Raw genomic sequence first — 13,751 nt, 5'->3', positions numbered from 1 at the left:
TCACGCTGAGAAAAAATCCGTTTTCGTGGAACTATAACGTCTCTGGGCAAATTCTCGAAAGAGTATCGGTTGTTAAAGATTTAGGAGTACTGCTTGATTCGCAACCATCTTTCGAACACTACTACTCCTATATCATTGCGCACGCTAGCAAAAATCTGGGTTTCATTATGGGAATAGTCAAAGAGTTCACCGATCCGTTTTGCTTGCGATCGTTCTATGTTCCCCTCACCCAATGCCAATTACTTGGTATTGATACACTGGCAAAGAGATTAGATTTGTCCAGGGCCGTATTTGTATGAAAATTACTAATCGGCGAAATAGGCACTTCAAATATATTACCAGAAATTCACATAAATGTGCCCTATAGAAATATGGTCAAAACGAACCCATTAAGGGGCTGTCTTTCATCTGTATGTGTTGAAATTATTTGACTTTAATGTATCAAGTGTAATTTTAAAAAATAGACCTATGCGAATGTTATAATGTGTTAGCCTTAAGTTCAAAATTTACTATAGTTAGGCTCAGTCAGTGTCCCCTTTGTAGTGCTATTGTTCAACTTAATTCATGACTTGGAAATTTTCAAATCAAAAGATGCGGGGTTTTTATGCGCGCTTGGAGGTTTCACAAAGTATGCCTCAAATGAGCTTTTCCCCCCCACTTTATTAAGATCCAAAAAGTCAAATGACGAAAGTAAATAAAATATCTGTTTGCGATTTTTTGTGGTGTTATGATGAGTTTTTCAGAATTTTGTGAAACACTGTTTTTTATTGAATTTCGACTGCCCTGTTTTTTTTTAGCTACTTGCCATTATAGGTCTTATAGGTTTTGTTACTTTTCACATTTGCAGCGACTTTTCACTTTAGTTTTTCAATGTTTTAATTTTTCGCTATTTGCTGTATTATAACGATTTTAAATTTCTGGGTGAATTTTGGTGACCCTAGTGAGTTCAGTAGTGCGTCAAAAGACTGCCGGGTTCTCTCATTTGAAACTCATTTAAGTCTCTGCAAAAGTAGGGTTTGCAATATTCCCGGAAATGGATTTCCCGGGAAACGGGAATGAAAAATCTCATTTCCCGGGAATTCTCGGGAACCGGGAATGGAAAAAATTTCTTAGCAAAAATGATATTTTAATGAAAGTTGAATTATAAAAAGTATCTGAAAATCGTTTACAATTTCATTATCAATTCAAATGAAAAACGAATTACAAAACGAAACTTATTCAAGTTTATATCAGAACCTCTTCGCTAATTTTTATCAAATATATTTACTGTGCCATTACACGATGCGAATTATTTTTAAAAAATAAACTGCATAATCAATCTAGTTTTCATTGGCGTAACAAACCCTTTTGTAATTGGTATCACCATTGATTAGAGAGTAGGATTCCATGTAAGAATTTTGATTGTTCAACTAGAACGTTATTTAGCCTCTCGGAAGTTTTCTTTGAAAGACCGAGACAAACTGGAAGGAAATGATAGAATAATTAATAATCTGTTCAATATGACTCTAAATAAGTTAGTTTCAGAGCATTTGAATGTATACGTAATTAATCTCAAAGATGATTTTTCGTGTGAAATCGCGGCCACGACCCAAATTACGCTGACTGAGTTATTATTAAATTATTTATTTCTGGTCGCATTGATTCACGGGTTTCAAATTTTCTTAATCGATTTAATTTAATTTTTATCAATGGCAAAGAAAGAAATCACTATTCGCTCAGTAGTGAACTAACTGTCAAAGAAGGACGAAGCAAATATTGGCCTAATTTTTCGTTTAATGAATAAGACAGCAAATATTTTCGACAAATAACCGAAGCAAATAAATGGATAGTACTCGGCAAGTAAATATTGACCGTCATTTCAAAGAAATATTTACTTCGTATAATGCCCCTTTTAAAGCTGCTATACACTTTAACGACCTTAGTTCCGTGTTTTGATAGTATATAAAATTTTATTGCAAAATTGTATGGGAAATAATATTGAATTTTGCGAAATTTTTTGAAAAGCTCGGGAATCCCGGGAATCAATATTTCTGTTCCCGGGATCCGGGAATCCCGGGAAAAAGTATTTCCCGGGATTGCAAACCCTATGCAAAAGTTAGCTTTGCTAAGGGCACCGAAATTCACAGAAATTTCTAAAAAAACTATAATCTTCCAGTCTAGGCTAAAACCTGTGTTTACCAGAATTATTCTCACATTACTATTATTAATCTCAATAAAATTTAGGAATGGTTGCCCAATCGAACCGAACGAACCAGTTGAATTCTTTACGTGATTTCTAACAGACTCTCTCTCACTCTCATGACATAAACTTTCTTTTTTTTTCTTCATCTATAATTTATTTGACACGGCACAAATACAATTCAATGTTTAACGGCGCCAATTATATCTGGTAGCTTACTTTCTAAAGTATCTTAATAACTAAAAGCAAATTTTTTATCCTCGCTGCCGACTACGAGCTGAAGCTAAATCTAACTTAAAGCTAGAATGTTTTGCATTAAAAGCACTGATTTGTTGTTTGATGGTTTTCCATCGCCATAGGTAAGCAGCATATTGAATATGTTCCGCTGCTGGGCCAAGATATTACGGACTGGCATATTGGGTTGTCTCCCTTGGGACCTGAGAGTATCGTGCGGGTCTAGTTGCTGTTTCCGGAACCGGGGTCTTAACGTGTTCTTGTCGTTTGGTTGGATGTAGGCGGAAGGGAATAGGACTAAACTGGGGCGTGGATGGATTTCAGGAAAACGTATATAAGGGACATGTAGGATAGGTCACGGCTCGCCAAGACATCACGAACAGGAACAGCCGGCTGCCTACTTTCGGCCTGCAGGGAAGCTATTAATTTAGACCTGGCGTCACGGTGTACAGGGCATGACCAAACCACATGCTCTATGTCGTGATAACCTTCACCACAGGCACAGATACCACTTTCCCCGAGCCCAACACGACGGAGATGCGCGTCAAATCTATATTGATTGGACATAAGCCGGAACATCACGCAAATGAAATCCCGACCTACATCCAAGCCCTTGAACCCCGGGTTCGTCGATACTTTGGGGATTATGGAATGTAACCACCTTCCCAATTCCCCTCTGGTCCAAGCATTTTGCCAACTGATGATCGTATTCTGACGTACAAATGCGAAAAATTCATTAAAAGCTATTGGTCTTTCATAAATATCACCGTTTGTTGCGCCCACCTTAGCCAAAGAGTCCGCTTTCTCATTGCCCGGTATCGAGCAGTGAGAAGGGATCCACGCTAAGGTAATCTGAAACGATTTTTCGGATAAAACACTCAGATGTTCCCGTATTTTCCCCAGGAAATACGGAGAGTGCTTAACATCTTTCATCGATCGGAGAGCCTCAATGGAACTGAGACTGCCCGTAAAGATGAAATAATGGTCCGTGGGCATTTTTTCGATAATCCCTAGGGTGTACTGAATTGCAGCTAATTCTGCGACGTAAAGAGAAGCAGGATTATCGAGCTTATGGGATACGGTTAAATTGTTATTGAAAATACCGAAGCCAGTGGACCCATCAAGAAGTGATCCGTCAGTGTAGAACATATTGTTGCAGTTGATGTTTCAATATTTATTGAAAAAAAATTTGGGGATCTGCTGCACGCGTAAATGATCCGGGATTCCACGAGTTTCTTCTATCATGGATGTATCAAAAAACACAGTAGAATCAGAAGTGTTTGATAAGTCGACACGATTTGGAATATTCGAAGAAGGGTTAATATTTTGGGACATGTGATTGAAATACAATGTCATAAAACGGGTTTGAGAATTAAGTTCGATTAACCTTTCAAAATTTTCAATCACGGGACGGTTCAAGACCTCACATTTGATAAGAATACGAGAAGACAGGCTCCAGAAGCGGTTTTTCAATGGTAGTACTCCAGCTAAGACCTCCAAACTCATCGTATGGGTCGACTGCATGCAACCCAAGGCGATACGCAAACAACGATATTGTATTCGCTCCAGTTTGATCAAATGTGTGTTTGCTGCGGAGCGGAAGCAGAAACACCCGTATTCAATAACAGACAATATCGTTGTTTGGTAAAGCCTTATAAGGTCTCCTGGATGGGCTCCCCACCATTGTCCGGTTATTGTACGAAGAAAATTCACTCTTTGTGGACATTTTTTCATCAGATACCTCACGTGACAACCCCAGGTGCCTTTAGGGTCGAACCAGACACCAAGATATTTGTGTACCAAAACCTGAGAAATCGTTTTACCCATTAATTGTGTTTGAAGCTGAGCAGGTTCATGCTTCCTAGAAAAAACTACTATCTCAGTCTTCTCCGGAGAGAATTCGATACCTAGCTGTAAAGCCCAAGCAGACAAATTGTCCAAGGTATCTTGAAATGGTCCTTGCAAATCGGCAGCTTTGGTTCCTGTAACAGAGATTACACTGTCGTCTGCAAGTTGTCTTATCGTGCATGAATTTGCCAGACATTCGTCGATGTCTTTTACATAAAAGTTGTAAAGAAGGGGGCTTAAACATGAGCCCTGGGGAAGACCCATGTAGCTAATGCGAAAAGTTGCCAAATCGCCGTGCGTAAAATGCATGTGTTTTTCGGACAACAATTTGTGCAAAAAATTGTTCAAAATTGGAGAAAATCCTTGTCGGTGAAGTTTACCCGAACAATGTCAATAGAAACGGAATCAAAAGCCCCCTTAATGTCCAAGAACGCAGACGCCATTTGTTCTTTGCGAGCATACGCCAGCTGAATATCTGTTGAAAGCAACGCAAGACAATCATTCGTCCCTTTGGCACGGCGGAAGCCAAATTGAGTATCTGATAGTAGACCATTTGATTCGACCCAATGGTCTAAACGACGGAGTATCATTTTTTACATCAATTTCCGGATACAGGATAGCATTGCAATCGGCCTATAAGAGTTGTGATCAGAAGCTGGTTTCCCTGGTTTTTGGATGGCCATCACCTTCACTTGCCTCCAATCCTGCGGTACAATGTTATGCTCCAGGAACTTATTTAACAAGTTCAACAAGCGCCTCTTGGCATTGCCGGGTAGATTCTTCAACAAGTTGAATTTGATTCTATCTAACCCAGGCGCGTTATTGTTACAGGATAGGAGGGCAACTGAAAATTCTGCCATCGTAAAAGGTGATTCTATCGCGTCGTGGCCCGGAGACGCATCGCGAACAATGTTTTGCTTAGGAACAGAGTCCGGACATACTTTCCTGGCAAAATCAAATATCCACCGACTTGAAGACTCCTCGCTTTCGTTGACCGTTACGCGATTCCGCATTCTTCGGGCTGTGTTCCAAAGAGTGCTCATTGATGTCTCCCTCGACGTCTCGTTCACGAACCGACGCTAATATCCGCGTTTCTTTGCTTTAGCCAAACTTTTAAGCTTGGCATCAAGCTCCGAATACCGTAAATAGTCGCCAGGTATACCTCCCTTCTGGAAGGCCAAAAACGCGTCGGATCTTTGCGTGTAGACATCGGAGCACTCTTGGTCCCACCACGGAGTGGGAGGCCGTTCTTTGATCGTTACGCCGGGATATTTCTTCGTTTGGGCTTGCAACGCGGCGTCGAGAATCAAGCCCGCAAGGAGGTTGTATTTTTCAAGTGGTTGATGATGTTGAATCGACTCGACCGCTTTTGAAATCATTTCCTCGTATAACTTCCAATCGACATTCCGTGTGAGGTCATACGGAATGTCAATTGGTCGCATGCGAGTTAACCCGTTATTAATTGAAATAAGAATAGGCAAATGGTCGCTACCGTGAGGATCGAGGATTACCTTCCATGTGCAATCCAACCGTAGCAACGTCGAACATAAGGATAGATCCAAAGCGCTTGGGCGCGCTGGAGGCTTCGGGATACGTGTCATTTCACCGTTGTTTAAAATAGTCATGTCGAAGTCATCGCAAAGGTTATAGATTAAAGAGGAGCAGTTATCATTGTAAGGGGAACCCCAAGCCACGCCATGAGAGTTGAAGTCTCCCAAAATCAAACGTGGCGAGGGAAGAAGTTCTATTAAATCAAAGAGCAGCCGTTGCCCAACCTGTGCTCTGGGAGGAATATATATTGAGGCAATACAAAGCTCTTTACCATGTATTGTCATTTGACATGCGACCACTTCGATGCCTGGAATCGAGGGGAGGTTAATACGATAGAAAGAATAGCACTTTTTAATCCCTAAAAGTACTCCTCCATATGGGGTGTCTCGATCAAGGCGAATAATATTAAAATCATGGAAGTTGAGATCAATATTTGAAGTAAGCCAAGTTTCACAAAGGGAAAATGCATCGCATTTGTTTTTATTCATCAAAACTTTAAACGAATCAATTTTTGGTAAAATACTTCTACAATTCCCCTGTAAGACAGAGATAGAATCCTTCATATACGCAGTTAAATTAGGCATCGAAGGATACAATCGCTGCAAGGAGGGGCCATTGGGCAGTCAACTGCTTCAAAAATGATCTAACTGTTGGGAGGAATGCTGTAAGAAAAATTTTAATTGGATCGGGTACATTGAAAGTTTCAAAAATCCAGTCCACAATGTCAGAAAATTTCACTAATCCAGAGTTTGTTTCATCAACTGGGAGTGCAAAAGAAACAACTGGGGTTTTAGATGTTCCTGGCAGTGCTGGGAACTCCTTCTGGGACTTTAAATTTGCAAGCCCAGGAGGAGTTTGCTTCGGTTTTCCCGCAGCACTGTTTGGTTTGTTTGTAACTTTCATTTCACTTTGAGAAATCTTAGGACCTTTTCTGGGAAGTTTAGGAGAGGAAATATTTTTCCTCTTTCTAGACTCCCCAGGATTGGCGTAAGATGTTCCCGCTGGTGAATCGTCAGAATCGGTTTCATCAGAGGACAACAGATCAAAAGGGTTTGATGTAATGGGAGAAGTGGTAACGGTCTTCTTCAGCATCTCAGCGTAAGAACGCTTCAAACGCTCTTTGAGAGACCTCTTTATTTTATCCCTGCGCTGCATGTACACGGCACATGTCGAGAGCTCATGCTGACTCTCCCCACAGTGAATGCATTTTTCAGCATTTTTACTGCAGGAATCATCCGCATGATTCTCCCCACACTTGCCACAACGTGCCTTATTGCAGCAGTAGGCGGCGGTGTGGCCTAACTGCTTACAATTCAGGCAATTCATGACGCGAGGCACATATAATCGCACAGGGAGACGAACCCGGTGAATCGAGACGTGGCTTGGTAGTGCTGACCCGGCGAACGTAACTCGAAACGAGTCTGACGGAGTGTATACTGTTTTGCCACCGATGATCGATGCTGACCGCAGTTGCTTGCAGTCGAGCACTTTTACATCGGGACATGTGTTGTTCTTAAAGCACCCTTTGGCGTTTTGCAATATACACTCGACGGACAGACTCGAATCGGTTATGACACCGTCGATCTCCACGTCTCGTGCGGGTATGTAAACGCGATACTCGCGTGTGAAGAGCTCAGAGCAAGCTATATCGTTGGCCTCTTTCAGATTAGTCAGGTCTTTAGAAATCTGCAAGATGTTCAACTGTTCGATTTCGGTCCCGCCTTTGGCCGAAAATAGACAGTATAGCTGCCCTGGGCTCCGTCTGGGTAAAGCCTGGGGCGAGGGGGGACTGAAGAATGCACAGGGGAGGGGGTAACAGAAGGGTCAGGGTCAGAGGGGATCGGGGTTGGTGGCGCGGGAGGCGAGGGATCTACATCCATCCCGCTAAGTCTAGCGCATTAGCGCCGACAAGAGTACGTACCTTTTTACTTCTCCCTTCCAGTAAGGTTGGTTGTCCGGTCGTTCGAAGTTGCAGCCGTTACAGCCAGCAGCACCAATACAGCAGCACCAAACAGCCACCAGCAGCGAGCCAGGTGTGAGATCACTCCACACAGCGATACAACTCAACTGTCAACTGATGGCTTCTTCTTTTTCCTCTTTTGTGTCTCGTCCACTGCTGTAGCACAATTCAGTCAGCAGCCAAATCGGCTTACGCACCAGCTGGCAGTCACGATGCGAAACAGTTGCACAAAGGCGCGACCTTGAACCCGGATTTATTTCACTCGACCAGGCAAACAATGCCAACACTTGTTCACACGTCTTTTGTTTTATATTCTATCGGAGCAGTCACCAAACACGTCCGATACTGATGCGTGTTCGGTACAGAATGACATAAACTTTCTGATGTAACTCAATTAGTTCCTATGTGGCAATGTTTCCTCAAACAGCTCTGTTATTTCCCACCTCTTTAATTAAAACTTCAGTCAGTGCAACATTGTTTATTTGGGTTAGCCATGTAACGTATTACCTTTCAATCTGTCACAGGCTGGATTTGAAAATCACCATGTTAAACACATGGAAACTAATAGTAGTGCAAATATTGATTCTCTCTCAACTTTGACAATGAATTCTGCTTACACCCTTGCTGTGCATAAACCTTCGGAAAGTAGCACGCACCCATTTTACTAGCAGCTCAGTGTATCTAGTGCTCGATTGACCGCAGTTGTGTATCCTAACCGGAAGGAAAGAAATCGCCATCCACTTTTATAGTCACAGACTACAATTTGGCACGATTACGCTTATGAGGCAGTGGCGGCTCAAATTTCACAGTACCGTTTGTTATTGCCTCTTGTTTGTGCTATGGAAATAAAACGATTAACTATAGGATGTTAGTGTACAGGTTTTTTTTGTAAGTCTATGTTGCTTAACAACTTCGAGTTCATAGATTAAGTACATCCAAAAATTTGGTTTGAATATTCTACATTCAGTTAAAGTGAATTAGGCCGCAAAAGAAATATTTCCATTTCATACAACTTCCGCTTCGATTCTGAGCAGGAGAAAAACAAATTACTAATTATTTAAGCCCATTACTGTATCCTACATTGCTATCATACGTGTAAACCTCATGTAAACCAGCATGCAAAGTGTAAACCGAACAACATCGAATTATGCGCAAATTAATCATAAGCCATCCTCATGCACCTCTAGTCTGATCCAGCCAAGCAGAACTCTACCAGAGCCCTTAACATTGAATTGAAAACAGCAAGCATCAAACTATCGCGTTTTTCTGCGGCTCAATAGATAAAGGACTTTTTTGCACTCGGTCCCCGGTTAAATCTAAGCAAAACAAAACTAAAAAGTTTCCGCCAACTTACGCCACCATTCGACCGACTACGGTATAAGCAAAATACCGCTCTTGTGTGGTGTGTTGCTGCACTGATTACACACTTCAATCCACCCCCTGCATTCATTATGCAGTTGATTGCCGGTTTGCTCTTGGGAGCGCTTCGACGCAGCGTGCAAGGATTGTGGTAAACTCAAAAACCGACGCCAGCTGCCATTACTACTAGCTGAGCAGCACTAGTTGTACCTAGCTACTAAACGCTGAAGACTCGCCGCTCGTCAGTCGTGTTCATCATAAATTACCGGGAAGTGGAAGACCCGGTGTGGCCGCCGGCTGTGGAACAGCACCCGCTTGGCGACGAAACAGAAAAACTGTGGGCTGGTTTTCCTACACCAGTGTTCACACATCATTATGATCCATAACAATCGCCGCGGTCACCGCCCCTGTCGCTGCCACCGCATCGCAGGCAGCCGTTTTTCATGACCAGGATCAGGAGATAGCATCAGTCTCGTAGTCGGTAGCGTGTGCTTCGATTTTTACTATGGGGTTCAGTAAACCAACACTCTATTGCTAAACTTCAAGATGGCGCTCAGGTTACGAAAAAAATATTTTTTTTATTTATAATACAAGAAAAAAGGCTAAAGTAGAGAGCTTCGCTACGTTTCATCCTTCCTGTTATATTCGTGTACATACTACTATCCGTTTTTGTATAATGAAGTTATGATCCTACCGGATGACAGTATAGGTGGTTAATTATGCACTGTAGCTTGGGGAGCCTGCAGGCCGATGACGTGTTGTATGTGATATTTATAATAAATATCTACACATACTCACATGAATCTAGCGTTCGATGGCGATTTAATTTGGAGAGTGACCCAAATGGAGCGCGAACGATCAAATTTTGTTGCTTTCGTCCTTTTGCTGGTGACCAACCAACGATAAGCTGGTCCGAATGCAGTGACTTTAAGAGAGTGTTCAAACGTGTGACAAACCGAATAAAACTGTTTATCATGACCATGAACTTGCATTTGATATTATTATATCGTTATTGTCTAGAATGAATTTATTAGCAAGTGCAGCTGGCGCGGAATGGCAGTACTGAAGTGGTTCAACTTCTGAACTGAAATCTGAAATAATCAGTTTTGAACGTGATGAAACTTTGTTTTTGATTTCGACTGGAGGGCACGTGACTTTTCAACGGGTATTTGGATTATTTTGTTTTAGTTGGTGAAATATTCGATGAAATGTATTTGAAAAACTTCATGTTATTTTTCGATGTTGTTTTCCAATTTCGAATGAAATATTTAAACTAAGAAATTGTATTTTATTATCTTGTTATTTACATTCTTATTTACAAAATTTGTTGAAAGATGGTAAAAAAAAAAATTCAATTATCTATTTCCCCAGTTAGTACATTTTTCGATCATCAACTCCACATTTACAGCTTGAAATATAATTTTTTTAAAATATCATCAAATATAATGGTGTTAGAATTGTTGAATATAATTTTTGAGTACTTACCCAGGTATAATGTGAAAACCGTACATAATGCAAGCTGGCTCTCGCTAAGGACCATTTCCTTTACACAAAATCTCACTATTCCGCTCGTACACCTCTGTTAACTGAAAAAGTATACGATTTTGCACCATCCATTACACAAAGGCATTAAATAAAAATCGTTTTCTCTTTTGTTGTTACTGTACTAGTTTCGGTTAATTGATTCTCCCAAAAAATGTTAAATCCACCCAAATTCGAAACAATCTTCTAGTACAACACTCGGATGCTAAATGGTGCCGACGACTTTACCAGCTACCGGTATAATCAGATGTGACTAAACAATTAGCAGATCACTGTCAGAGGAACAAGACGAAGAACCTCTTCTTGGGTTATCAAGAGTAATCCTTGTGTTTAACAAGTCTCCCGGAAGATGCAAAAGTACCGCTCTGCGAGCACGCACAAGTGCGCCTGCCTGTTGCTGTGTATGTGCTTATGCTCCTAATGGTACGTGCATCAACTGTTCTTTAAGAACGGATGCACGTGATGCTTGGTAACATAATAACTAGCTGGTTATTGTTCAGAAATGATGTGTAGGATTTGAGAGAAATCTTGGATATTGGAAAATGCATTACAACTAGTTCTGTTTTCGAATACTCAGACTCACTCCTACTGTAATGAAAAATTGCTGCATTCGATTGCAAGGAATACATCTTCGTTTCCAAGATTTGAAACATGGGAATATTCAATAAATATCTGTGAACCCGATCAAACGATTATAACAAACGGCAATCACAAATATATCTGAACTTGATAGAAATAACAAAGCCTGTAATATTCTTGATATGCCAGAATGATAAAAAGTACAGAATTATATCAAATTCTGTTATCATACACTTGAATGTTGAAAAGAGTGTTTTTTTTCTTCATAGAAAAGAGTGTTTTTTTGAAGGATTTTTATAACAAAATTTGTTATTCAATTAACAAAATATCGTATATTCTAACAAATTCTGATCTTTTTCTACAAAAAACCTTACAAAACTTGCAATATTTTGTAATAATCAGTAAGTAATTTTGATATTTTAACTATTAACGAGACCAAGTTTAGAACACAAGTTGATACAAAAAGTTCGTAACAAAATATCAAGATTTGTTACAATCCTGATATCTTTGACTGATCGGGGAACACCCATTTTGTTGGAATACTCTACACGGTGACAAAAAAGTCCGGTCACACTTTTTTGGGGTCGCCTGTAGCCTACACGTTGCATCTCTCTGGTGCCATCTATATGTCAAATGAAAGGGTTAACTTTGCTGGCCAAAGTGGCAGAGTTTCGTTTCTGTGCAGTTTGTTTACATTGAGTTGTGAGCCATGGCAGAGTTAAGAGCAGCTGTTATCGCTGAATATGTGAAAGGGTACAAACCCGGACACATATTCAAACACCTAAAACCGCTCGGATTCAACCGGAAATTCGTGTACCGGACCATAAATCGGTACCTAGAGACCGGAGGCACCGAGGACAAGGCACGATCTGGACGACCAAGGTCTGTGAGAACTCCAAGGCTGAAAAAGATTATACGAGACCGGATTCGCCGGAATCCCGCCCAATCTGCACGGAAGCTGGCCAGGAACCTTAAAATGAACCGAGAATCAATCCGCCTGCTTCTGCGCAAAGATTTAAAACTTACACCGTACAAAAAACAGGTGGCTCATGGGGTTCCCAAAGCTACAAAGGACAAGAGGTACCAACGGTCGCGGGAGTTGCTCGGTTGGCACGCAGATGACGAGTTTATTTTTTCGGACGAGAAGCTGTTCGTTTTGGAGCAAACAGTCAATCGCCAAAATGATCGAGTTTGGAGTGTGAGCCTCCAGCAAGCTCCTGCGGACAAGCTGAACGTTTCCCGGTTCCAAAATAAGACGTCAGTGATGGTTTGGGGAGCCATTTGCAAGAGAGGTAAATTGCTTCTTATCTTTATCGATAAAGGGGTCAAAATCAACGCAGCGTACTACCTGGACACGGTTTTGAATAAAAATGTTCTGCCTCAAGCTAAACTACTGTTTGAAGACGATTACTACTGCTTCCAGCAAGAAGGCGCCCCATCCCACACCGCAAAGGTTGTTCAGGCGTGGTGTGAGGAAAACTTGACCGATTTCATTTCGAAGACTGAATGGCCTCCGTCGTCTCCGGATCTGAATCCACTGGATTATTTCGTGTGGGGATACATGATGTCGAAGCTGAACGACTATAAAATAACAAATTTGGAGCAATTGAAGCGAGTTATCACGAAAATCAGGGACGAGATGCAGATGGAGCGCGTGCGCGCCGCTTGCGACGACTTTCCGAGACGTCCGAAGCTGGTTCGATCAGAGAAAGGTGGTGTAGTTCCGAGATGTCATCTGTGAAGTATCTTTATGAGTTACTGAATGAAGCTATGAAAGCCAGATTCAGATTTTCTTCTTATTCTTTGAAATATTCAGATTTTCCTGTGTGACCGGACTTTTTTGTCACCCTGTATTGTAGTGTTGCACTGAGTAATAGGGCTAGGAAAAAGATTTTTTGAGAAAAGTGCCGAATTTTCAGTTTACAGAATAATGGTTTTAACTTGAGCTTGTCTAGGGTAAGTCACATTAAGTCAAGAATGGTTTGGTTTTAATTTTTTTTTCATCTTATCATCATGTTTCGTTGAATATTCGGCCGAATATTCAACAGTACATGACTGCCGGTACCCGCATAACTGTCCCATACTGATTTTGGTCACTTTTGAGTTATCATCGGGAATCGACTTAATTGTTATCATGTTTTCTGGAAAAAAATTAAAATTCATACTTTTGTATGGAAAAACATGGAAAAAATACCAAGTTGTTTTTGTCCCATATTGAAAGTACCCGCATTACAGTCCCACTGCATAGTGGTAAAAACTGCAAACATGTAATTTTGCTCCAGATTAGTGTATATCGGATTATTTTAGGCATATAGAAGTATGTCATTTAATTAACTAGAATAATGTTGTTTTTTGTAGTACAATCTACGTTGCCGATGATACTGCCGGTTGCTGGTTGAATTTATATGTGATGGGACAAAATATGCGAGTACTTTTGAAATGTACCCGAATATTTTGTCTCATTTTGTCTTCTTTTCAAGTTATATAACGTAAAACCAA

The 13,751-nt window shown here is 40.9% G+C and overlaps 2 protein-coding genes across 6 annotated transcripts in view; one reads left to right on the top strand and one right to left on the bottom strand.

The window, feature by feature from the left end:
• Positions 1–13,751, top strand: part of LOC129721258 (rho GTPase-activating protein gacF) — a 128,379-nt gene that overhangs the window by 51,876 nt on the left and 62,752 nt on the right. The window lies entirely within an intron of this gene.
• Positions 1–13,751, bottom strand: part of LOC129721259 (phospholipase A1) — a 58,698-nt gene that overhangs the window by 23,267 nt on the left and 21,680 nt on the right. For 4 of the 5 annotated variants that reach the window (XM_055673609.1, XM_055673606.1, XM_055673607.1 and 1 more), the window contains exon 2: positions 10,617–10,717. The exons of the other annotated variant lie outside the window; for it this stretch is intronic. In XM_055673609.1, coding sequence (XP_055529584.1) covers positions 10,617–10,671 — 55 coding nt within the window. In that variant the 5' untranslated portion in view covers positions 10,672–10,717. The remainder of the gene's footprint in view (positions 1–10,616; positions 10,718–13,751) is intronic. 5 annotated transcript variants of the gene reach the window in all.

Source organism: Wyeomyia smithii, chromosome 2 (genome assembly GCF_029784165.1).
Source record: "Wyeomyia smithii strain HCP4-BCI-WySm-NY-G18 chromosome 2, ASM2978416v1, whole genome shotgun sequence".
In the NCBI taxonomy this organism is placed as follows: Eukaryota; Metazoa; Arthropoda; class Insecta; order Diptera; family Culicidae; genus Wyeomyia; species Wyeomyia smithii.
Note: the sequence above shows the minus strand (reverse complement) of the source record. Positions and strands in the feature narration are given on the sequence as shown.